We start from the raw sequence: 25,999 nt of genomic DNA, 5'->3' as shown, positions 1-25,999 counted from the left end.
AAAAAGCTTCGACAAAAAATACAGCCAGCGAGTTAGCTTGAGATGAAAAAAATCTGCTAGTTGCAGTGTATCGTTATGCGATTGTTTAATGTACTTGAGGGCCTAAGCAATGTTGTTTCATGCTTGAGAATAGACTGAACTGATTCTCAGGCGATGTCAATACATGTCCTTACAACATGCCACGTTGACCTCGATAAAAAGTAAAAAATAATGAGCTATGTGGGGATCATATGAGGCACCATTAGCGACATGCTTTGAGAAAGGAACGTGAGGGCCTAGTTTTGCTCGATTAGCCACGCTGCTTAACGAGTAGATAAAAATGTTCAAGCCTATTTAGCTTGCAAAAAAATCAGTGCCATCTAAAAAAGCGTTTTTACGTCAGAAATTTTGCCCTGTAAACGAAGTGGCGCAAGCGCAATTTTGTGTGAATTTAGAAAGGATAGAGATGAATTTGTACAGTAAAAACTATGCCAAAATTTCGCAGCACAGTACAGAAAAAAAGATACAGGAGAGAAAATACAAGAGGGTTTATTGCGTATTACTGCTCTTCAATCAGCCGTTCCGAAAAAGCTGTCAACAAAAAATACTACTTAGTTGTACACTTTGAATTACACAGGCATTTATCTCTATCGACATTCATCGAAGTGAAATAATGTTGTTTCTGTGAAATAGGCAAAGGCGCTATCTGCTTTGTAGTTAAAATGAAATACTTTGGAATGGATGAGAGACAAGCGCATAAGTTAATTTTTATCATAGACCTTTCAACGTAAAAAAGCTCACCACCATGCTCTGCGGGCCACATCGAAAAGGCTTCTGTTTCAGTATAGATTTCTTTGATGTCTGTTTTTTTTTCTATCATATTATGATAAGTGTAAATCCACATCAATATTAGAAGTCGAAAAATTACTTTTGAAATTCAACCCGCAAGATTCTTCATTAGGTTGTGTATGTATGTTGCATATGTGCTGCATGGCCACCTAAAGATACGGCCTGATTTGTCACATTTTGCAGAAATTTCCAGGTTTTTCTAACTTTGGGCGAACGTTTAAATAAATTTTTCTAAAAATTAGATTTTTACGCTTTCTTTATTCTTTTCCCCAGATGACACAATAGGTTTTAACATCCTCACATGTTGAAAAACAAAGAAAATTTGATTTTGTAGATTTTAGTCAGACTGTTAATTTTCAATAACAGTCTGATTTTGCGTTTTTCAACTTACTTTTTCTCATTTGCTACTGCTTCCCCAAGGCAACAAAAAAGTTTTGTGTCATTAGGAAACCGCAAAAAGTAAAAACATCTCAAAAAATGTCAGTCAAGCACTAGCAGTAGCTGTAATCAAAATCTGCAAAATGTGACAAATCAGGCCGCATCTCCAGGTGGCCATGTGTGCTGCTATTTGTTTTGTTCCATTTTATCTGTTTGTTGATTTTTCTGATTTAGTGTGATACTGTCTAGTTTGTTTTCAACATTGACTAATCAGTATTTGTGATGAAGAACATGTTTTTCGTGTAGTCTGCTTTTTTGAGCTCATCGAGATGAAGAATGTGCATCTACATTGCATTTACGTCCGTTTTTGATTGAATAAGAACAGATTTTTTTTTTCTCGGAGGTTGTTTTCAATAGGTTGATGCGATATGACCGAAATTTTTCTGGTTTCCAAAACTATTAAACCAAGCGGGATTTGTGAAATCGCAAAAATTCCAAACTCTGAAAGATGTTAATCTGCAAATTTGGTGCTTGACTTGTTTCTTGTAATCTTATGTATTTCGCTCTTTACTTTGATTTTTAAGATTTACATAGCATCCTTTCTTTTATTTTTGCATAACTTAGACAAATTGCATAGGGGCTATTAGTACTTATTAACACAAGAACTGTTCCATTACCTGTGCATTTGTGTGATATTAGCATTGGTCATGAAGGCTCCAAGTCATGCAAGAATTGTAGTTGGTTGGTTGGTTTTGAATCTTTATCCTCGGACTGATAAAGCCTTAATTGGTTTTTCCTGGTAGTTTCGCATACTTGTTTAAGAGGCTTTTGACGCAGGGCCGGTTACCGAGATTGGCAGAATGAAGTTTCCGATTGTTGAAGTGTTGTTGCCGGAGCATTATTCCATTCATTAGGTGCCGCTGAATGGAGAGCAGTCCTGGAATGCGTTGCTCAAGCGCACACTCAGAGAGTCGAACCAGCGCCGCGTGATCTTGAGCCGGCGCGTAACAACTGAATTAACGGTGGTATTATCAATCTGTTCCTTCGAACATTTTATTGGAAACAGAGTGAATATTTAACCCGAAATAAATTTTTATCTTTGACATCCTCAAACTCTTGTCTGATGATTTATGATGTTTCTTAAACTGTCGTTATCGTTGATCAATTATTATCATTGCATCTATTATTATCATTTGGCAAACTATTCTTCAAAGAACCGTTGTTAGAAAAAACTGTTATTTGCGCTGCTGTCGCTATACCATTGTAATCAAGATCTCACGCCAGATCTTTATGTAATGACATAATAGCATGGCTGGGACAACATTGGTATATTGATTCTAAACGTGTATGCAGCATCAATCTAACAGGATTTGAACTTTTTTCACCAACAGCTTGTATTTTTTTGCCTAATTATAGCATCTTTTCTAGAAAAATAAAATCACTGTTTCAATTTTTTTGTGGTTTGAAAAATTGTCTTACTGAATAGGTAAGGATTAAGAAGGGTCAATTTTAATGACTTGGACTACTTATAGCACATTTTTAATGTTTGAATTTAAACAATACATGTAAGCGCATTTCAATTCGACAACGAAGCCCTTTGCATGACATGGCGTTCGGCAGAGTCAACTCTCTTCAAGGCTTTGTTTGGATAGGTACTGTTGCGTCGTCCATCTCTGGCCGATCTCAACGCGTTGGTGAACTTGACAACTTGAGCCTAACATGTAAAACAAAAACAGATACTCAGTTTGTTTTTGTATTTATACATACCATTTGTATTTTAGGTTAACAACTAGTTAACAACTGTTGTAGTTAACAACTGGTTAACAACTAGTGCTGACAAGAAGCGTTTAGGAGGTACTTGTACACTTGGCCATGAGATGATTTTAGGGTCCTCTTAAAAAAGTATTTTTAAACCAACAAACCGACAAAACTAACACCAACATACACCTAATACACAAAGCAAACAACAGAGAATCTTGGAAAATTTTCATACAAGAGGAAGTCCATGCTTGGAATCAAGTGCGACAATAAAAAAAGAAGAAGATAGGTTACTTTGCATCCAAACTATTTGTTTGCAATAAAATTATGCTTTTTGTGAAGATAAGCCAAAGCCATCGCTTTTAAAAATGATTTTATCAGTATCTTGCCCTTAAGAGGATTGTTTTTGAAGAGGTTTCTCAATTTGAGGTTAAGGCAATAGGCATTTCATTGAAACAAGGTCAAAAATAGTTTTCAAATTTCGTGTCAACTATATCGGAGCTAACTATGGCGTATGGTCTGGAAAAAGAGCTGCTTTGGCCTCATGAGTCTCATTATTATCGTTTCAAGTTCTGAATTATCATAAATTATTGTAAGACAGCAGCAAACCTTCTTTCTTGTTACAGCAACGGAAAAATTTTTTAACGCCATCAATACTACAAGTTGGAAGCCCATGAACAGTCGCGTAACCAAAAGTAGTTTTTTGAACCCAATACCGGAAACGTAAAAAAATGCATTATTATTAGGTGTGTACAATTAATATGCATCAAATCCATCTGATCTTGAAAAAATCTTTCTTCTTAAGAGAAAACTATCTCTTGCCTGGGTGATTGTATGAGTATTTCCTTTTCTGAGGAATTTCACAAGAGCTTACAGTAGGCTATTTCAACAGTGTAGTGTTTTAGGGCCCAAGAAGGTCTTCGCTACTTAACTCAAACCACCCCTTCAACGACTCTGGGTGTAATTATATGTTTGTTTCATCAGAGGGCATGACTGTGACAAAAACGTCTTTTCTTACGCAAAATATAAAATAAAACAAATGTTTCACGTTTAGCTTGCAAAACAGGGCGGCTTGGCTCTGAAACTCTATTAATGTTCTCCGATATATCTTGCAATATTTAGTGGCACAGATTCGACTTTTAAGGTGTGCGCTTCTTTTTGTCACGTGTCACACGGACGTAACCCAAAGCATTACGCAAGCTCATGCTATATTGTTGAACTCAGCTAAATCCTGTGCAGGCATCTTGCTGTTAGCACAGGCCATTCGAAAACATGCTGCATCGTTTTCTCCTGTGCACATTGACAACTTGTGCTTCCCAAGGAATACCCCAGTGTCGCATCAACGTCTTACATCCTCAAATAAATCCTCCGTCTCACGTCCTGAAGCTTTTAAATGGTCGAAACATCGTGAATACTTCTAGGGTTCCAGATTTTCGGGAGGAAGACTTTCTTTGGGAGAGAACTCCATATTGGCTGTAGTCGGGCTAGCTGCCAACTCCTCTTACCACAGTTTGACCCGCACATTGGCGGCGACCTCATCTTGACCCAGTGAGACAAATGAAACAAGGAAACTTTCTTTCCACTTCAACTACCTGCGTGCCGGGATTTGGTCATGTAATGGGTGTCTCAAATCCTGGTCCGGACAAGATCTTTCTTTTCTGCTGGTCACGCTTCTTTTAATGTTGGGAGAGCAATTACAGACAGAATGTGTAGGGACGTAATGTTGGTTGGTTTGAGACAGAGTGTAATTAAACGGCAATTTTGATTCAATATTGGGTCAATTTTCTTGGCATGTGCCGAGCGTTCCTAAACTGGGCAGGCATATTCTGCAATCGAACAGCATAAGGCTAAAGCAGTTGACTGTATTGTTTTCGGAAGGGTGCCCCAATCAAAGTTTCTTAGTTTCTGTAAGATATTATTTCGAAAAGCCACCTTAGCTCTTACTTTTTTGAAATGGGATTTGTATGTGAAGGACCTATCTAGTTTGACACCGAGGTATGTGCGATCGGTACAGTGCGCCAGTTTAGTTCTATTCCAGGAAATGGCTAGTTGGCGTGATGCATCCCTGACGCTTAAGTAACTCATTTCAGCTGCACTTGGTGGATGGAACAATTTACAGACAACAACACTTCAATCAGAACAACACCAATCTTGCTGAATGAACCGGCGTCAGTGTTTCAAATCTTTAAAACATGGATATCGAAAGAAGAGGATACGAAAGCTCGTAGCGACTGCCTTATTTTTACGACACAAGCAGAGCGATAGTTTGTAGAGTGTTAAACATGCGGTTCTTTTTTAAATTGCAGAAAGTTTTGTAGTGCAGCTGGTACAGTAAGCTACAGAAGACAGTTAGCAAATGTTATGTAAAGCGTATATAAAGAATAGGCTACTTGTTTGGAAAGACAATTGAAAAGTTACCAGTAAGCTGTTTTTCTTCACAAAAGTTTTGCAGTAGGCTAAATGTAAAGTAAGTATACGGGTAGTTGAATTAACAATTAACCATGAGCATGCAGTGAATACCCAGGCCTGATATAGCGCAATGCACGTTATCATAACAAGATTTATTAAACTACTATCGGTGTTCGGTGCCAATTGTCGTTTTACGATAAACAGAAACCTTTCTTTCTTGTCACACGTAATAAAAGCCTTTGTATCCCCTCCTTTAAATATCCCTTGTTTTAAGGCCTCTATAAGTATGCGAAACTGTCAGGGTTAAGCTCTCAAAGAAGCTTTCTTAGTCCGAGAATAAGGATTTCCACAATCAATATATATTTACACTACAAGTTTACTATATATCAATCTACATATCTACACTGCAAGTCTAGTATTGTATTGGTAATGTACAAGTTTTACCTGTTGTTCGCGCTTCTGTATGGCCTTCTTGTGTATTTCTGCTTGAACATTTGGGTGGTTGAACAAGACAACTCCTGCCATCGTGACTATGATGCCAACAAGGCATAGGGCAACCACCAGGGCAGTGGGAAACTCCTTTTCAACAACTAAAATACATTTTAATAAAAATCTGGGAGAATCAAAAGTTATAGAATATGACTAAGTTGAAATAATGTTTAAAAGAACTGGTTATGTTAGCAAAGATTTAAATTTTTTGGTAGACTCAATATGCAGTTGTCAAACTATTTCCAACTAAAAAGGAAACTTTCCATAAATTGATTGTTATATCAATGCTTTACGAACATATGAATTTTTCAAAGGCTGTGTTGTAGCACTTATCCAATAGAGTGAGGTCATCAAGGTGTTCTAAATGTACCACCGGTTTGCTCAAAGGAGTGCAAGGAGGAGCACTTTGACTGAAACAACAACAAAAAGTTTCCACAGACCAGAAATTACTTGCAAGTCAATGTTAAGTACTTCTAATGCGTTTAAGGTTAAGTATAGTATACAGTACATAAGGATAAGTTTCGCTTTCAGCAGCATGATCGTTGCTTACTTCACAAAGATTTACTTCACTATAATTGTGAAGTATTGTAAACAATTTCTTACTGAATTGTTTATTTTAGTTAGCATCCCTAAAACGTAGGCTGCATCAATCTTTTTGTACAATGCTTGATGTTCTGCAGTACAGAATATTATTAATTTTTTGTAACATATACTAGATGTCTTATACAAGCAATCTATGTTGAGATAAAAATATCGCTTACTCTGAATGATTGCGATGGAAGTAGAGAGTTCTATAAAGTACTTCTACCAATCAGAATTTTCAAACTTTCTTTCTGTTAGTAAAAAAGCAACCTGAACCACTTACCAAAACCAAACCTGTTCGTTTTTTACTGATTTTATACGTTTGGTTAAATCCTTTTACATGGATCCTACAAATAATATATGTCCTGCAATTCTCTAAACACCGAGAAGCCAGAACAGAGGTTAAGGGTCTTCAGATACATTTTCTTTTTCCTTCTATTTATATGTATTTACCTAACAATTGAATAGTCGTTGAGACAAGAACTAAAAAGTGGATTTTCGCTGGCACACGGACATTCGCAATACGAATCCTCCCAAGTGGCCATGCACAAGCCCAGTGTTGAACTAACGTCAGGCGGAATTTGTTCGAGAGAAGACACTTCCCCAATGAGATCATTCAGATAAGAAGCATCGTGGTCCAAATCCATTGTCTGTTCGTCTTCATCACCACTCCCGGAAGCGTCATTGGTTCTTGGAGAAGTTGATGCAACTAATGATGGAAGTGAGGAAGAGTTGGTCCTGTTACGTACTTACGTTATTACTTACGTTTACTTACGTACTTACGTTACTACGTTACCATTTACGTTTAGTTACGTACTTACGTTACTTACCCATTGCAACTAAGAAAAGGTGTCAATGGTGTTCAAAATAAAAAGCATTCTGTTACATTAAAACAAGAACAGATTCGTTCCAGATAGACTAGGATCTTAGTTTTATTTCCGGTTATCAGCACCCTATCGCCTGTACCACTGTTGTTATTATTACGGTATTTGGCTATCATTAATATTATTCAGAGCTGTGGAGTCAGAGTCTTTGGGATTTTGGCGTGTCTGGAGTAGAAGTCGTTAAAAAAGGCCGACTCCCACTTGATTCAAAATGATTAGCACTAAAATTTTGTTTGCATTTTCAGTAAAATATTGTTTCTTGTTTTCCGTATTACTCTAAAAATTTCTCTGAAAATAGAAGTGTTTGTTTGCGTCAGTTTTGTGAAAATCACATTTTGCGTTTCGATCATAACTGAAGTGAAATCAAGTTTTAAAAAACATTAAAAAGTAAAAATAAAAAATCCGGTAACCCCGAAAAATCTGGCAACACAAGCCGAAGTCGGAGTCGGCCACTTATAAACCGAAAGTCGAAATCGCATATTTTTTGCCAGACTCCACAGCCCTGACATTATTACTTAATGTTACAGTAGCTAAAATATGAATGCCTACGAAAAAATATGATCAAGGTCGGCTGACTTCAATTCGCTTTACAAACGATCCATTCTTTTATTATTATGTTGTAATGGTCATGTCAGTTTGTAATCAATTGCATTCCCAGTGAGCCAAACTAAATTACTTACTCTTCTTTTGAGAAATTATTCTTGAGTTAAATATAAAAGTATATGGATGTAGTTGAGCAATGAAAAAAAATTTAGTTGAGCTATGTAGGCCTATGTATTTTTTTTTATATTAAATCGTATCTTTGCTCTTTTTTTTAGTTTTTCTAAATTCTTGCAGTCACACTGAGCCAGTTTCCTGTACTTTTGCCTTGCTGAATCTTTTATAGCATAAACTTTTTTAAATGCTTTTGAAGACTCACAAAGCAAAAGTTCAGGAAACCTGTTACAGTTTGAAATTTTTCTTTGTGTTATAAAGTTTAATCGCCCTTGCACTTACAAGTGTTAATTGTAATTGTAGGACTATTTCACAAAAAAAATTTCTATCTCGCTTTCTAGGTTTGGTGGCTGTGCAATTTTAAGATGGTGGTAACACTGTTTTATCGATGTATATTTTAAAATTTTGGGTTTTGCCATCTTTCCCTTTTGTTGGTGTCAAATTTGTATGTTTACTTTGCCGTTCTGTACATGTTTGCGCCAGCAGCAAAAAAAAAAATTGAATTGAATGGAAACTTTGCACAACAGAATATCACAACTTGTGCTACGTTACAAGCAAAATAAAACCGATTAGTCCTAGTTTTGCAATACCTTACACTGCTGCACGTTAGTTGAGATGAACATAACTTTTGGAGTTGCAAATCATCAGCAATCAATCTTTCACACTGTTATCAGTTCATTTAGTCTTAATATCTCTAAATATTGAACTGAATCCGGTAATAAAATCATACTATACCATTAATATTCCAATGACTAGCTTCTCTGAGTAAACTAAAGGTTAATTTTCAAACCTGTACTGAAACTTGTACTTTGTGCAGAGCTTGTACTTATTGATGAGGTGCCTGTTTTTGTAGAAGCCTGAAAATATAAAACACTTTTTAAGTCTAGTTGGACGCTGTTGGCTGAAAATTAATCGCAAAATTTGTCATAACAACAGTACAGCGTGTATATTGCAACTCTACAACACCATAAACTTTTTATGTACCATAAACTTTTTATGTACCGTAGGCAACTTTTTCATTTTTTATTTATTTTATAATGTGACCACATGATCCACATCGTTGCTTCAATTTTGTTGGCTTTTTGCAAAATGTGTGCAATCAGTTAATTGACCTAATCTTTAACTGGAGCAGAGCTTACTAAACCTAACATACTGATCATTCGGGCACTAAACAAAGTTACTGTTCTTCCAAGTGAATTTTCATGATAATAATTTTTTACTTGATTGCTTAGCTTACAGCTATGCCATGTAAATCAATCTACTGTATTTAGTTACTTAGTAGGTTTTATTTGCTTCAGTTTCTACCAGTATTAAACACGAAATAGACAACTATAAGATGTTGAAAGTAGTGCACAGCTTCATTTCTAACGTTTCGTCAGTCAATACGTTTGCCTTCACCATTTTAATGGCCTAAGACAGAAAGCTAATATTGTGTTTTGTAAACTACTTGACTACCCTAGCATAGTACAGATATTAATTGCTCCAAATGCCTCTACAAATATGATCTTGTCAGTATTGCTAAGAGGAATTGATTTTTCATATTTATTTTGTGACACTTTTGCACATGCCTCGTGGTCGAAGATTTGTATGAATAGACATGAGAAAAAAAATGTATTTATCTTCAAGTAAGTTAATTACACATCTTTTCGAGCAGTAGAACGTAACAAACGTCAGTTAAACGTCATAGAAAGATGCAAATGCGTGTTCTTGGTAGTAGTTGAACCGATGCTCCCACTGCTCCGCTAGTAGTTGTAATTTTTGGCGCTAGAGTTAGTTTTTTGTTTCAGACTAAATTTTTGATAGTGGAGTTATTTGGTGTGCACAACTTCCCTAATGCATACAGAGTAAAGTTCCAACAGAGGAACGCATAAACATAATGATTGTTGTAAATAGATTTTTATTACTAAAAAAACGTGAATATTAGGTAAAACATCGTGCAAAATCTCACTTGGTTTCCACAATGGCAGAACAACGAATTGACGCACGTGCTGGTTGTGCGTGTCCGGATTATCAGATAAGAATTTGTTTGTGGAACTGGAATAAACTTGAATCCAAAAAAGTGTGAAGATCCGTGTCCGTAAGTTCCCCAGTATATTGACTGGCTGTCCTTCACCTTTTAATTTAAATATATCAGTAATTAAAAAGTTTATTACTTTAAAAGTATTATTGACTCAAAAAGACATTACGAAAAGTACTTTTACGAAAAGTACGAAAATACATTTACGAAAGTACATTTACGAAAAGTACTTTTCGTAATGTTTTATTACTTTAGTTGGTGATCGCTTTGTCTCCCTGGAGACTGTTAAAAACATAAAAAAAACTTACAAAAAGAACTAGATTAATTAAAAGAAAAAGAAGGGGTGTATAAACTTTGAGGCAGTCCAAGACAACTTTCTATTCTCATTTTTCTGCACTGAAGAGATTCTTAAGATCGAAGCATTGTCCGTTGCCTGCAGGTAACAATGTCATTTTAGACATTTTTTTTTCTAAAAAAAAAAAAGTTAAAAGTCATGTAATTTTCACTTTGTATAGCTACATGGACTTGACAGATTACTGATATTTATGATTTAATATATTAATTAATTTGGAGGTTTGCAGGCTACGCTATTAGAATTACCAGCAGCTTACCTGAAGTGGACCTGTTGTGAAAGTAAAACACGCTAAAAAAGTCGCAATGATGAACAATTTCTCAATAAAAAAAAACTGATAAAAAGAAAATCTTCCTTATTCGCCAAGTGATGTGCAGTATTGTATTCAACAACTGGAGTAAAAAACTTTTTTATAAATAACATCTCAACAAATTGTTGGAAAGTGACTTTTTGGCATAATTGCTTTGGTTGGTTGGTTTGAATCTTTACCCTCGGACTGAGAAAGCTTCTGAAAGTTCATTTCTGGCGGTTTCACATACTTGTAGAGCTTTTGAATCACTGACGCAAGCGCGGTTACCGAGATTGTCTGTGTAAAATCTCCATTTGTTGTTGTCTTTAAAGTATTCTATCCACATGGTGCCGCTAAATGAAGAGCAGTCTTCAACATGCGTTGATCAAGCGCATACTCAAAAATGTGAACCAGCGCTGCTTAATAATACAGTACTGTATAATTTAGCAAGTATGATACAGTATATAAAAAACGCAACATTAATTCAGCAAGTGGAAGCTTTACTCTGCCAGTCTAAGTGGCCATGTCTGTGCCAATGGTTTACTGTAAAGCTTCTGCACGAGTATGAAACTTCCAGAATTAAACTTCTAAAAAAGGTTTTTCAATGCGAGAATAAAGATTTCCATAAGCAAGTTGGCATATCATAAACAATGTATAGAATTTTAAAAGTGTAGTATTGAAAGTGCCTAAGTCACATTTTGCTAAATTGTAGTTAGCATTGGAAAAAGTGCTTTTAGCATTCACTTAAATGTTGTTGCAATATTTCAGCACAAAAGAGTACCGAAGTCCACTTTAAAGTGTGACAGATTTTGCAACACGCAAAACTTTTATTTTAAAAGTAACTACAGTAAGTTCTGTTTCAAACTTAAGAGCTTAATTTTGAAAGTTTGGACTTACGTACTTTCAAAATTACACTCTTCATTTAAACAATTTGTTTAACGGTTTAAATATACTTTCATCATGAGGTTTTGTAAAAAATATATTTACTTTGTAACTTCTCTGTAACAAGCCAGTAGCAATATTAGAACAATTGATCCTCTCCAACACGCTATCGCGAATCAGAACACGAGTAATTTGTGGTTCTATTTGAGTTAAGTGTTTCACTTCGGGGTGAGCAGATTGAGCTGTAGCGTATTCGTCCGTCACGATTACAAACCCAGCCTTGTCAATCAGAAGACATCTAATAGACGCAAATTTATTCCAAGTTAATTAATTGCTATTTCATTTTGTTTTTTCACTGTTTTGACTGATCATATGACTTTTTCAATTTTTTAAACATCCTTTCAACAGTTCTATTCATTAATGAATTCACCCTTTCTTGCCCAACGTTTTTTCGCAGTTTACCCGAAAAAACTCAGACAGTTCTGCAGATTTCTTGCAAGGCTACATTTCTGATACAATTTCGTAAAATTTAAAAGTTTCCCTAATTCCAACTTTTTTTTTCTTCTCAGTAACCTTGATATTTCCCATTCAAAAACTCATACTTTGAAAGCGATCAAGAATCTCGTAGATATTTTGTTGCGAGGCAAAGCTTTGTATCACGCATGTAGCTAGCATTGTTTTAAAATTACACTGGGTATCAAAAAGTTAAAATGAATTTCAAAAAACTTCAAAAGTGAGTTTTATTTATTGATCGTATCTAGTAGTAGGCTCAAAAATCTACACTCCGCTTTGCCTAAAACAGCTGTATGCTTTGCCTAAAACAGCTATTTTTTCAAGTGCCTTCCAGTACACAAATATTTAAGCTAAGTTAATTTTACAATGATTTAGCCTTACTTAAATGTAGCTTGTTGTGAACAAACGGGATACATTTCCATCAACACGCTGAAAAAATATGTCGGCAATAGATCAATTCCAATTACAGCAAATATTTTTCTGTTTTCTGTGTCGTTTCCTGTTTCCCTAAAGGAATATATTTTATTAATGAAGAGATTTTAGATCATGGGTGTGCGAAGCTACATCCACTTTTGGCTTATTCGCAACACTAGAAGGGTTACCGTTTTTTCTGATTTAGGTCTACAAAATTATGCACTTTTATGGATTATATAAAGAGGAGTAAAGGTGGTTGAGTAATAGGTTTTTGTTGAAAGTAACCTTGTAGCGAAGGGTAAAAAAACTTGACAAATTATTGGCAATTGATAATTCTAATGCTGCCTGAAAAGCGGAGCTGCGCGTCCGGTAACGCAATATCTCTACCTTACTGAAGCACTGGTTATAGCTTTCATCTATGTAAATTAGGTCTTCTAATTGCTTGGCAGAGTGGCTAAAGCTCCATTACAACTTCGCAAGATTTAAATTACAACTTCGCAGTGTAACTTCGCAAGACTCTTACAAGCATAACACCATGAAAGTAATTGACTCGATGGCTGAACAGTCTTTCGCTGCTTCTACGTGTCTGTTGTGGTACAGTCTTTCGCTGTTCCCACTTGTCATACAACAAAAACAACGGACTGCACTAACACTGTCTGCTTTGTAAAGCGCTAAGGAGCAATGCATATCCGCGATAGATATAGCGCTATAAAAGCACACATTATTATGATTTAAGAATTGAAAACTTTTGAAAACTAAAGTTTATAAAGCTTTGGTAGAGATTTAGCTTTGTTGAACCATAAAGAAATAGGCTAGAGCAGAGTGACCTCAGCGGGTCATACATTTTTACACACAAAAATGGCTATTTTTGTGTGTAAAAGAAAAATTGATAAATAATTTTATAAAACAAATTAAAAAAAAAGTTTGTAAATAAAGCAACTACGCTAAGGCGAAAACTTTAATTTTCATATAATAATCATTCGCTATCTCCGCTTGCAGCAGATTGTGCATTGACATGGGTTACTTGACAGGGTTCCATGTGATTTTATGAGCCATACTGCTTCCATGCTGGCGAAGGCAGATTGGAAGAGGGTGATATGTCACCAGTTTATTACCCGATTTATCCTCACTGCGTTATGCATGAAAGAGCACAATCGGTACCCTTTTTAAAGTCTTTGGTATGACTCGACCTGGAATCGAACCCAGGGAATTTTCATATACCTCTCTTCAAACAGAGCACTACAAATTGAAATGACTTGTGACCCGGATGCAGCATCGATGTAAGGAGGAGTGATGATATCTTTTCCACGAGATGCCACAGCAAGCTGAAACCTGGGCAAAAAACAGAGAAAAACATGAAATTGGTTCCGTACCAAGAAAAGCATTAGACTAAAACGTGCAGACAATGTTTATTATCTAAAACTGCAAATAAAAAGGAAAAGAAAAGACATAAACAAAATCTTTTTTGATACGATACAGGAACAAAACAACTTAAATATAAATCACTTTAGTTATGACTGAAACAAAAACAAAAAAAATTACCAGTCTCGTTCTGTAGGTGCAAATGCTTCAGGTAGTTGAACACCAGGAAATATACGATAAACTCCTTTCTTTGTACTTAAAAACCTCCACAAAATTTGACTTAGTTGTTCATTGTATATTGTAGAAACCCATAGTTCTTCAGCTTTTTGAGTTGCAACTACCTCATCCTTAACCCCTTCCTGAATATAAATGATGTAAGTTGTTATAGTGTCGCATCAAATACAAGTCTACAAAAAGGGTTCTCTATACCAAGAAAAACGCCAAACAAAGTAAATTGAAAAAACATAGTTATTTCTATTCAAAAAATCTTCACAGTTTGTTCACTTGGGATAAGATTTTCTTAGATTTATCATCAAAATAAAATCTATTATCATATTATTTCATATAGAACCTTCTACACATCCCATCAAGCCTGAAACAACCCGTTAAATTTGCTTTTGTATAGAAATATACAATGTGTTACATAATATTTGAGATAGTGTAGTAATTTCGAACCAGTGATACGCGACCCGGTGGTACGCAGTAACGGAGAAAGGGGTGGGGGTCCAGAGGGTATTTTTGTAACCGAGCACGAGATAATTTCATAAGCCCGTGAACATTTCACCGAGCCAGGAAAGTTGAAGAAACCATCGCATATTCTTTGGATGCGGTATAGTTCATGTATTGTAGAATTTCTTAGAATTAGAGGCACAAAGATATCATTGGTACCAGTGATAATCTGTTTTTGCCTCACTGTTCAGAACCTCTGATTCCTTAAGTTTAATTTTCCCTTCTACCTTGGAGCGTCAAAGTTCAACGTTTGTTAAAATACAACGTACTTTAAATTCACTTAGAATAGGGCCAGTTCCATCCATAAATTGTCCTATTTCTTCTACTTTTTTCCGAGTAGTCCGATGGAACAATGTGTATGAAGGATCCTCAAAAGCTCTCCATGAAAAAAAGACCGAACTTTTGTCTGACAAAATCACCAAAAGATGAATCAGTGCTAACTTAAAAGTTTTTTAAAGTTGTGAATCAAACTCACGTTTTAAAACAAATCATTCAGAGAAAAGTATTTTTTCTTTATCATAAATAAATTTGTATCAATAGAGTATTCTAGTAACTACTGTGTCATTGTCAAACAACGATGTTGTAAGAAGGTATACCGAAGAAGATAAGAAGAAGAAGGTAAGAAGAAGGTAAGAAGGTAAGGTAAATGTCTATATCTGACACACATGTAACAAAGTGATATTTAAAACAAATCTTGTCATCTTAAAAGTAATGAAATGTATGATGTATGAATGTATAAATGATGTATAAATGTTTGAAAATGAAATGAAAAGAATATTTATTGACTAAGGGAAATAACAGATTTCTATTTTCTCAGTTTCCTTGTTGCTTGTAGACCTGTACCTTAATATCATTAATATGCAAAAAGCATTTTAAGCAACCTTACGAGATTTTTTGCCAGCTTTTTCTATTGGCAAATTGAGAGATCACACACGGAAATAATAAATACGAATTCTAAGGATAAATATATATCCTCCTACCTTTGGACGCTAAACTGTTCAAATGGACACAAGGAGAAGCTGGCGAAATAAAATTGAGACCATGGTGGAAGAACGATCCACGCGGCAAAGACCCCTGAGAAGCAAGCTGAGACTCGGTGCTGTTTCTAGCCAACACAATACAGACAGAAAAATTTGTCTTTGGAATCTAAAAAAACACCAGAAAAAGTTTTTTATTGGTATATTTATTACACAGTAAATGATATATGTGCTATCTTCAACATAGCTTTTGTGTTTTTTATCTTCATGCGTGGCATACGAGAATATTTCTTCATTTCAGTTTATCTACATTTTTTGTGTATTCTATTGTCATACTTGTAGGTATGTAAGGTAGGTATGTACTTCTTAATACAAATAAAACTAATTGAATAGTTTGATAAAATCATTTCATTTGATATGCCACATAGGATCCTATTTAGAGGGTGAAGAAATATAGGATCCTATGCAGACGGTGAAACATGCTGTTGAAGTTTCTTCATAGTGATTTGATTCACTTAGAATTTTTACTCGGATTTGCACTTGACATTGAGAATTTTGTTTTGTTTTATTGATACCAACTTTTAAATCGTTTCATTGGTAAAGTATATTTTTGCTTGAGTAAACTTTTTTTCTTTTGTCTGCATTAAAAAGTGTGGTATGAGCCTCTGGGGACGAGGGTTTATCTTTTCACCACTCTAGATTTACAATGTTTCCGGACTAGGTTGCACTGGAAGGCTACTAGAGAGCATTCAGTCTTTGATTTCATCGTCTAAGACTCGCAGACCTTCCACTTCGTTGGGTGGCTTGCAAATGGTACAGTCATTGATGATGTGGTCTGCGATCTGTTCCTCAGCACCACATTCACGGGAGGAGGAAGAGGCCATTCCCCATTGGTGCATGGGTAAGTGGAAAAGTCCAACTTCCGTACGAAGATACTTGAAGCGCACCCACGCCTGTCTTCGTAGTGTCAAAGCGATGGGGCGTGCGTCGGCGTAGGGGATGAACGAATGGGGTATTGTGGTACTTAAATTCTATTCAGAATTCCATTTATGGTCCGCCGAATTAGCCGCAAAAATGTCTTGTCCATCAGCTTTGCGAGTGAAGGATCTTTGTAGACAAGTTTCACTTCTCATCTGCTTGGGTTCAGATGGTACTCACAAGATGAGGCATGGAGAGCCACTTGTCGTCCATCCCTTGTGGTCTATTATCTTATTGCAACACATTCAAAGGTCTAAAATTAGAATCAGAAACTTCTTTCAGTGCTATTTTGATACTGGTATGTTTGTTCAAGCTTTTACGTTGTCCACGTTAAACATCAAGATACAACATTACAGCATTGTGAACTGTTGTTTATTGTTAAGATTAAAAGTGTCATCTTGAGATGACGTAAGAAGATTTTTGATTTTTTTTCTCTAGTAAACTATTGTTTTGTTGAGTGAATATCATCATCATTTTCAGCCTGTGAGAGCCCACTGCAGAGCGTAAGCCTTCCTCTTTTCATGCCAATTTACATGATTATGTACTAGTTGGTACCAATTGGTTGTATTGCATTGTTTGTCAATGTCGTCCCTCCATCTCACTTTTGGTTTTCCTTTCTTTCTTTTGGTTTCTCGTGGTGTCCATGTTGTTAATTTTTTAGTCCATCTATTGTCCTGATATCTTGCTATACGACCTGCCCAGGACCATTTAAGTTTCTTGAGTGAATATAGGTTTCAATAATAAATATAAATAATATATAATTATAAATACAGCAAGAAATAGGTTTTAGTCTGTACCGCTTTCCAATAATATGTCGACAGCACGCGGTGTTGTATCACTCCCCGTTTATTGCTATCGCCATTTGGAAGAACCTTTGTTGCAAGGAAGGTTTTATTTCCAGATTCACCTCTGTGAACGAAATTGAAGTAAGCCAATTGTAAGCTAATCTTGATTAACATTTGTAGACCTATAAAGAATATCAATAATGATTTGGTTAAATGAGTAAAACTTTACATTTCTTAGAGTTATTTAGATTTTTTTGTTGATGCTAAGAAAGCATATATTTTCGTTGACTTTGTTAATTAAACAAGTTGAGTGACTTATCCAATTTATATTAAAAAGTATAGCAAAATCCAATATTAAATTGGACTTAAAACAAACTTTTCACACGGAAAGTATTAACCATAAAGCGGTAGTACAAAAATTGTCTATTCAATTCCTCCCAGAAGGTTAAGTCATATTGAGCTGTCTACTTTCTTCGGATTGTTGGCAATGAGTTAAACATCCCATAAAAACACTTAATTTGTTTTGCCTTCGTTGTGACAACACTAAGAAAACATGATTTTCTTAATTTTGTTGTTGTGACATACATAATTTGTGAATGCGACAGCCTAAATGCACTTCAACACAGCTTAAATGCACAGTAGAAGATGCAGCATAATAAAAAGCAGAAACCAATCAAAACTGTATATTCAACTAGTGAGCTGTTCTGATTTTGCCATTATTTTCTTGGCAAGGGACAGTCAACTGCTCATAAAGAGTTTTAAATCAGTATTGATGAGAACGTTAGTTTGGATGAAAACTTACAGTCAAAATAGCCTACTGTTCACACAGTACATGTAAAAATCCACGGTTTAACTAAATCGTTTGGTTTATGAAAGACTGATCTTCAATGAAGTGTATTCGTACTAAAGCATTGATGTTTTCACATTACTTTATAAATACGATAAATCTTACTTCCAATGCACATGAATTTGTCAGTATGACAATACTATTTTGGAATTACCTTCTCATGGATTGAAACACAGCATCGAATTCAGGTTCCCTTTCAAGGGCCGTCGCACTGACATACAAAGCGTCGGCATTATTCAAGTATGGATAAAGGGGATGATTTACAATGAGGCCTAAGCAAAAAAACCAAATCCGTTTATGTATAATTTATAGTAATGTAAGCACAGTGAATACTAATATCAATAACCATATTGGTAATACTTGCTATTTCTTTTTAAATATTTACTTTACTATGTAGGTTTTGCTAGTTTTGTGCAGCATCAAAACAAAATTTTACAAATTAAAATGTTATTAATGCTATTTTTTGCTATCATTGTGATTATACAATTTTGGTAGAAAGGCGACTTTCTTTAACCATAGACAAATAAATCCAAGCAACCACACGGCATTTAACATCATGCAATTAGAGTGAACATAATCTATAAACTACGAACGTTTTTAGCCATACTCAAGTTAGCCCTTCTCAAGTAACGAAAATAACTGATTTTACAATAACATCTACATTGAAAATAACTAATCTACACAATGAATGGTAAAACGAAATGCGCAAGAATGAAACTGCAAAGCAGAGGAGAAAGACACATCACATGGCGGTTAATTACGCGAGGCAAAACAGCGTTTCCTCGCCTCAATACGCAGTTGTTTGCCGCAGGTGCTTCCTATCTCCTAAACGTTTTTTCATAATTCGTTGTATGATGAGCTTTTTGCCTTTATTACTAATTATTATCACATTATTATTTCATTATCAATTATTATCACCTTATTATTTTATTATCAATTTCTATCAACTTATTATTTCATTATTAATTATTATCACCTTATTATTTTATTATCAATTTCTATCAACTTATTGTTTCATTATCAATTATAATCATCTTATTGTTTTATTATCACCTTATTATTTTATTATCAATTTCTATCACCATATTATTTTATTGTCAATTATCATCTTGTTAGGTAACCATCTAATTTTGTAAAACATTAAAATGTTATTAGTATTTTTGTTGTTGCTACCATTGTTATCATGATTGTTATTGTTATTATAATCTATGAGGTTGTGATACCAAGTTTATCAATGACGAAAGCATAGGAATATTCATTTGGTCGAAAATGTGTTGACTCAGCAAGCAGGTCTTCCAGAGTAACATCAATAGCAGCTACTCCAACAAATTCATTGGCTACATAGACGCGTAATGTACCAGTGATTATTTGACCTAGAAATAAATAAACAATATTCAAGCAACGTCAATGGAAAATCTTCTGCAATCAGAAATTAGCTTTTGGTTTTCATCAAAACATAGCTACCTGGAAATGCAACGTGATTTGTCACATTTTGAAAATTTTGACTACCCCTACTGCCACTGTGAGACAGAAATTTTCTAAAAAATTTCAATTTTTTAACTCCACTTGGAAATATTACTTTTAGAAGCTTTCAATCATTTCCTGCACTCAGTTACTGCGCCCGGTAAGATGACAATTTTTGCAGTGTTGAAATTTTATTCCGTCTGTAAATGTCATTGTAGTCAGCATTTTATCATGGATTCCTTGAAGGCTAAAAGTTAATTGTTTTTCTTAGTTCTAGCTTAGTTTATTTTAGTCGCTTATACCAAAACAAACTCAAAACTTTCATAGAAGTAGATGTCACTTACCCAATCCACCCCAGTCAAGGTAAGGCACGGACCAAATTGGGTTATCGCTAACTGGGGCTTGTGCGTACTTTTTTTTGTAGAAATCGGACAGCTGTTCTCGGAGCAGACTGGGATCAGTCACTCTGGTGAAATTTCCACCCTAATGAAAATAATATGTCATGAATGCAACGACCAAATTGTGAAGGTTAAAGTTTATTTTTCGTGTTGCAAATCTGCAGTAGTAGTCTAAAACCATGTCGTTCTTGAATGTCCCATTTACAATGCACCAAATGGAACGCATGGTATAACAGCTCTAGACAAAGCTACACTCAGCACCTGGCTTTCCATCACCTGCCCTGAAATTTGAACAATCTTGTCTCAAACAAGAGAAGAAGATTGCAGGTAAAAAACTCCAGAAGTTTTCGGTTTCAAACCTTCACGATTATGTTTCGTAGTGCAAAGAAATTCGTATAGCTGAGTAGCTTGCATTATGCGTAACCAAGCACTAACGCCTGAAAGTTATGACCTACAGCAGGCTTAACTTTATTTTGAAGCATAATTCGTTTTAAGCATGGAAACTGCCTTTAGGCTACATGCTTTTTAATAGTCAAGAGTTGATTAATTTTTCTTTATTTAAAATAACTTGATCAGTTCATCACCCCACGGCTGTGATGGCTATCCTTATAGTACAATAGCAATCACTAAAGTTATCATTCTCTAAGCTTTTTATGTCCAAATCCATGATAGCAAGTTGTACAGACTTTCATTGAATGTTATTAAAAATTATACAGTACTAGTAATTACTCGGACCTAACACGCTGAATAGTTTATGCTGTACAACAAAGTAAGCCAATTTATCACCACAAAAAAAACAACAACAACAACAAAAAGCCAAGACATGAATATTTATGCAAAATAACGTTTTAAAACCGTAAGTAGTCCAAACTGCATCAAGAACAACTTCAAAAACTTTACCTGGAGTTTTCCGATGCTTATGTTTCCTAAGTTTTTCAAAACTTGAAATTCTACAAATAAAATTTTATAATTATTAAAAAAGCAACAAAGTTTGATGGATGAGTTCATTTACAAAATATTGTACATTTTGTAGGTTATATAAGAAGAGTGAAGTTGGTTTTAAAGTAATTTAAGGTTTTAAGTTGGAAGCAAGCCAGCACCAAAGCGTAAAAAAATGTCAAATCGGCAATTGACCCTTCTAATGTTTGCGGAACAACGGAGTTGCGCGTCCCGTAATGTACCGTCCCTAGTTAATAACGCAACAACATCTTGTTTGCCTCATTTTCCCTTTTTTCATCATTTGTCGCTTCATTATTTTTTCATCATCTTTATTAAAGTGAGCCAGGTAAACTGTTACTGCGTTATAACAAAGCCCCTTATATTGTAATAAGCTATGCTATGTTTATTCAGAAACAAACTACTGTAGCCTACTACTGTAGCTAGGTGTTGGGTTTACTGGTAAGCAGTGAGCACACAGTCCAGTAATCTAGGCCAGCCAAAAACACTTACTCTTTCTTCTCTTATTATTACCTACAAACCTACTTAACATCTAGCAATATCTCCACCAGATCAAGTAAGATCAGTAGCCTACTGCGTCTGAAGATCTGCACCAGATTAAATGGCTTTGTTGGTTGCTACACCTCTTTGCAATTAAATACTACATAAATGCAATGCACCTTTTCAAGCACGACAGAATCTGTTTGATAAGCAATACTAATTATTATTGTGAAAAGTAACAATTAATACTTATGGTTATTTTGGAACAAACCGCTAAATTATCATTTAAAATAGTTGAAAATATTAACGTGTGTTAAAAAGTACACAAAAACTTTACCAAAATTTCCAACTCCGTAAGTCAAAAGATAAATTGGCCGATTAAAAGTTTGAACTTTTCTTCTTCCTGCCGCCAATAAGTAAGAAGTCATGTCATTAGGCGATCCATCAGAAATCATGTGGATCGTGCAACCAGGGAAATTATCTGAAGCACAAAAATATCATTTTTTTTTTTTTATTGACAGGCAATATGACCTTCAACCCTTTTTTGATAGAACGCTTTTCAAAACTCAATAAAACAGTGCTGGCTATACATATATGTAACTTTTTTGTGATCCCTTCCCTGCTTTTGTTCTTTACGAAAAAGAATTTTAGTAGAAGGAGCGATCTTAAGGCTGAATAGCCTATCCTTACTTTAGATCAGAGAGTATTGCATATCACTTATCATACACCGCATATGGTGATTAATCAATATACTGGTGCAGCCACACTGATTTTTCTAATCTACAAATGTTTCTCTGCAGTCGAGGGTAAAAAGAATATATAGCAATGAACAATGGACGCGTGTGTCGGCTGAGGCTGAGCTCATTAGTATTGTGCCATTAATTTATGCTACAGAGTGCCACAGAATATGAATTAATTGTTATCAACAAAAGTAAATTACGGAAGGTTGCAATTACGTAATAAAAAGCGAATAAGAAGAGCAGTTTAACAAATGTCAGTAGTCGCAACAATCATCATCATCGACCAATTTTGATTATACAGGCTATGAATTAATCCTCATGTCGAGGGTGTGGCCTGTCTGTCTGTCGAGAACGAAGTCTTCCGCTCCACACCTCGCGACTTATTGAGTTGGCAGAGTCCATGTTCAGGGCTACAAGGTCACGTTTTACAAGTTCTTCCAAAGACACTATGTGTCATTTTATAAAAACCTTTGCCCAAAAGCAATTAATAATGTACTAATTATAATAGGCTATAGTGTAATATTTATGAAAATTATGTATAACATAAACATAAAACAATAATTACAATAATTATAAAATTATATTTATTATAATCATAACAATTATAATAATTAAAATATTCATAATAATTGTAATAATGATGTGGAATAAATAATTATAATAATGGGTTTTCTGAACACAAATTTAGTATGACACATTTCACAAAAATTATTCGCTTTTATAAAGTTTTCATAAATGCAATCGTAAAATTCCCAAAGTCTCTGATCTAAATTTGAAAAGAAAAGAAATTTCGTAGCGTTGCAGCAATATCGATTGAAAAGTCAAAAGTTAATGGATCAAAATGGATTGTAGAATCAAAATCATTAATCGCATCAGACAAATCCACTAGGGCAGGGTTTCCCAAACTGTGGTCCGCGGACCATTGGTGGTCCGCGACGACTGCACAGGTAGTCCGTGGCGATATGACAAGAAATTAAAAAGTCACACATATACGCTGTACAGTACGTACCGTACCCTGTCAAAGAAAATTGCCGCGGTTCTTTACAACTTAAATGATTTCGAATGCTTTTGCCATCCAGTATCGTAAATCTTACTTGTTGCACCTTCGTTGGCGTTAAACAGTTGTTTATGAAAAATTGTCCATGGCCCAAAAAATTTCGTAAACAGTGGTCCGTCGCCCAAAAAAGTTTGGAAAACCCTGCACTAGGGACAACTAAGAGTACTCCAGTTCTAATCTCATCTGTTACGCCACTACAGTTCAGTGCATAACAGTCTCTGCTGTCGAGTGAAAATTGATGTGAGAGGTTGAGGTGGATGGATTAGTTCAAAAGAATGTACAAGGTTAAGTGTATTTTAGCAGACTTCAGCACAAAATACACCATAGTGTATGTTACGCTTGTAGGTAAACGTAAAGAAATTGAAAAGAGGTCTCAACACGAGTAGAGCTAGAAATGAACTAAGGCCAAATCATTGTGTGGCTACCAAGAAGTCCTGCTGCCGTAATTACCAACTACTCACAGCCACAGGGCGGCACGACGTAATCATGTGCACGTGACCCGGTGCAATGCACTAGGCAATGACCATAACGCAAAATAAACGTTACTAACTGTATCACTCTTCCCTTATAAATTAACACTTAGCAGTAGAAATAAAACATTACAGCTAAGAGAGGGTGATACTAACCAAGCATTCACGACTTAACATACACAATATATATAGTGCTTCTGACAGATCACTGCAATAATGGTCGTATTACAATTAGAGTCAGAAGCACATACGACTAACAAACGTATTGACTAAGCCTGATAAAAATCAGGTTTGCGTCTGTTTCGAACTGGATAGCGTCTCTGTGGGACAGCTTTACTATGCCCAGAGTGTTCATTGGTATCGGTCGGTTCGAAATCTTTCTTTGGACTTGGTGCAACCTTAACTTTACTTGAATCAGAAAAATCACTTTTACTTTCAGTATGAACGTTTTGAAACCTGGGCTGAAGTTGATTGATGTGTCTCTTCCAAACGCCTCGTTCCGTTCGTACGTTGTACAGGACACGTCCCCGTCTTTTAATTACCGTACCCGGGAGCCACTTCGAACCAGATGCATAGTTTCGAGCGTAAACCAATGAACCTTCTTCATAGCTTCGCTTATGAGATGCAGGTTCTTGTTTTGAATTACTTTCTTCCTTTGGCGAGAACAAGGACAATAGCGTTTTCGGCTGGCGCCCATGAAGAACTTCGGCTGGAGTCTTCCAGTCGAGGCATGGGTGAGGTGTGCTTCTGTACGTTGTGACTACTAAGAGATGAGCATTTTGCTTGCTCACTTCTCCCTTATAGTTTTTTTCCATCGCCCTTTTAAAGGTTTGGACGAAGCGTTCCGCTTCGTCATTTGATGCAGGATGGAACACTGGCGAGGTGATGTGATGTATTCCTAACTTGATGCAAAATGTCTTGAACTCTCCGGACGTAAACTGGCTTCCGTTGTCTGAGACAATCGTGTCCGGAGAGCCTTCTATCGCAAAGATTTGTTGAAGTGCGCTGATCGTTGCTTTAGAAGTTGCCTGTCCGATGTTCTGCATAGAAACATAAGGATATTTTGAGTGGGCATCAACGCAAATCAGCCACATCTTTCCTAAGAAAGGTCCAGCATAGTCGAGATGAATCCGCTGCCACGGCTTTGTAGTTTTCGGCCATGCTTGGTACTCTTTGTCCGGAGCTTTTGCGACAAGCCTGCATGGTCCGCACGACTTCACCATCTCTTCGATGCTTTTGTTCAACTCCGGCCACCATACGTATCTGCGTGCCATCTGCTTCGTTCGGGTGATTCCCCAGTGACCTTCATGCAAGAGTTTTAAAACCTGTGCCTGCAAACATTGCGGAATTACTGCTCGTGGAAAACCGTCACGTTGTAAAAGTATTACATCGTTTTCTACCCACATCGAGTCTTTATACGAAGCATAGCAGCGCAGCTTATCATTGTCAGGTAATCTTCTAGGCCAACCGTCCTGGATATACGACAGAACTAATTTTAAGACCGGATCGTGAAGCGTTTTTGTTTTAAGCTCGTTCGAAGTTAAAGGTAAACCGTCCATGGTTTCCTCTACAGAATGCGAAACCTCCGCATTCTCTCGCTCCTCGTTTTCATCAAACGCTTTGTCTACCCCCATAGGCAATCTAGACAGTCCATCTGCATTACCATGTAGATTAGTTGGTTTGTACTGAATATCATATTGATATGCCATTAAGGTAATAGCCCATCGTTGAAGACGCTGAGCTGTTAGGACTGGTAGATTCTTTTTTGGTGAGAAAATCGAAACTAGTGGCTTATGATCCGTAATTAAAGTAAACTTCCTACCGTACAGGTATTGGTGAAACTTCGTTACTCCATAGATGATAGAGAGCGCTTCTCGTTCAATTTGTGAGTACCTCTTCTGGGTTTCACTCAAAGTTTTCGATGCATGGGCGAGTGGACGTTCCACACCATCGTGCTTCTGCATCAAAACTGCTCCTATTCCGTACTGGGATGCATCGGTGGCTAGTATGAGTGGTTTGCTCTCATCGTAGTGACTTAGCGTGGTTGCATTGATCACGTCCTCCTTCAGTTGTTGAAAAGCGAGTTTGCAATGTTGTGTCCACCTGAACACTGCTCCTTTCTTCAACAAAGAATTTAAAGGTTTTGCCTTGTCTGGAAGATCTGCTATAAAACGACCATAATAGTTAATTTTCCCTAAAAAAGCTTGAAGTTCTTGAAGGTTTTGCGGCTGGGGTAATTGTTTTAT

General features: G+C 35.9%; 1 protein-coding gene across 2 annotated transcripts in view; it reads right to left on the bottom strand.

Moving 5' to 3' along the window:
- Window positions 1-2,728: 2,728 nt before the first annotated feature.
- Window positions 2,729-25,999, bottom strand: part of LOC145770710 (VWFA and cache domain-containing protein 1-like) — a 36,719-nt gene continuing 13,448 nt past the window's right edge. Inside the window, exons 8-25 of one of the 2 annotated variants that reach the window (XM_082582406.1) lie at window positions 21,824-21,967; window positions 20,950-20,999; window positions 19,996-20,134; window positions 19,411-19,560; window positions 18,342-18,459; window positions 17,353-17,464; window positions 15,581-15,746; window positions 14,870-15,006; window positions 14,052-14,230; window positions 13,731-13,841; window positions 12,477-12,602; window positions 11,688-11,880; window positions 9,991-10,155; window positions 8,833-8,899; window positions 6,898-7,153; window positions 6,160-6,272; window positions 5,818-5,963; window positions 2,729-2,920 (exon numbers count right to left, since the gene is read on the bottom strand). In XM_082582406.1, coding sequence (XP_082438532.1) covers window positions 2,783-2,920; window positions 5,818-5,963; window positions 6,160-6,272; window positions 6,898-7,153; window positions 8,833-8,899; window positions 9,991-10,155; window positions 11,688-11,880; window positions 12,477-12,602; window positions 13,731-13,841; window positions 14,052-14,230; window positions 14,870-15,006; window positions 15,581-15,746; window positions 17,353-17,464; window positions 18,342-18,459; window positions 19,411-19,560; window positions 19,996-20,134; window positions 20,950-20,999; window positions 21,824-21,967 — 2,510 coding nt within the window. In that variant the 3' untranslated portion in view covers window positions 2,729-2,782. Of the gene's footprint in view, window positions 2,921-5,817; window positions 5,964-6,159; window positions 6,273-6,897; window positions 7,183-8,832; window positions 8,900-9,990; window positions 10,156-11,687; window positions 11,881-12,476; window positions 12,603-13,730; window positions 13,842-14,051; window positions 14,231-14,869; window positions 15,007-15,580; window positions 15,747-17,352; window positions 17,465-18,341; window positions 18,460-19,410; window positions 19,561-19,995; window positions 20,135-20,949; window positions 21,000-21,823; window positions 21,968-25,999 lie in introns of those variants that run through there. The other variant, XM_082582407.1, reaches the window with a different exon arrangement.

Source organism: Aplidium turbinatum, chromosome 5, assembly GCF_918807975.1.
Source record: "Aplidium turbinatum chromosome 5, kaAplTurb1.1, whole genome shotgun sequence".
In the NCBI taxonomy this organism is placed as follows: domain Eukaryota; kingdom Metazoa; phylum Chordata; class Ascidiacea; order Aplousobranchia; family Polyclinidae; genus Aplidium; species Aplidium turbinatum.
Note: the sequence above shows the minus strand (reverse complement) of the source record. Positions and strands in the feature narration are given on the sequence as shown.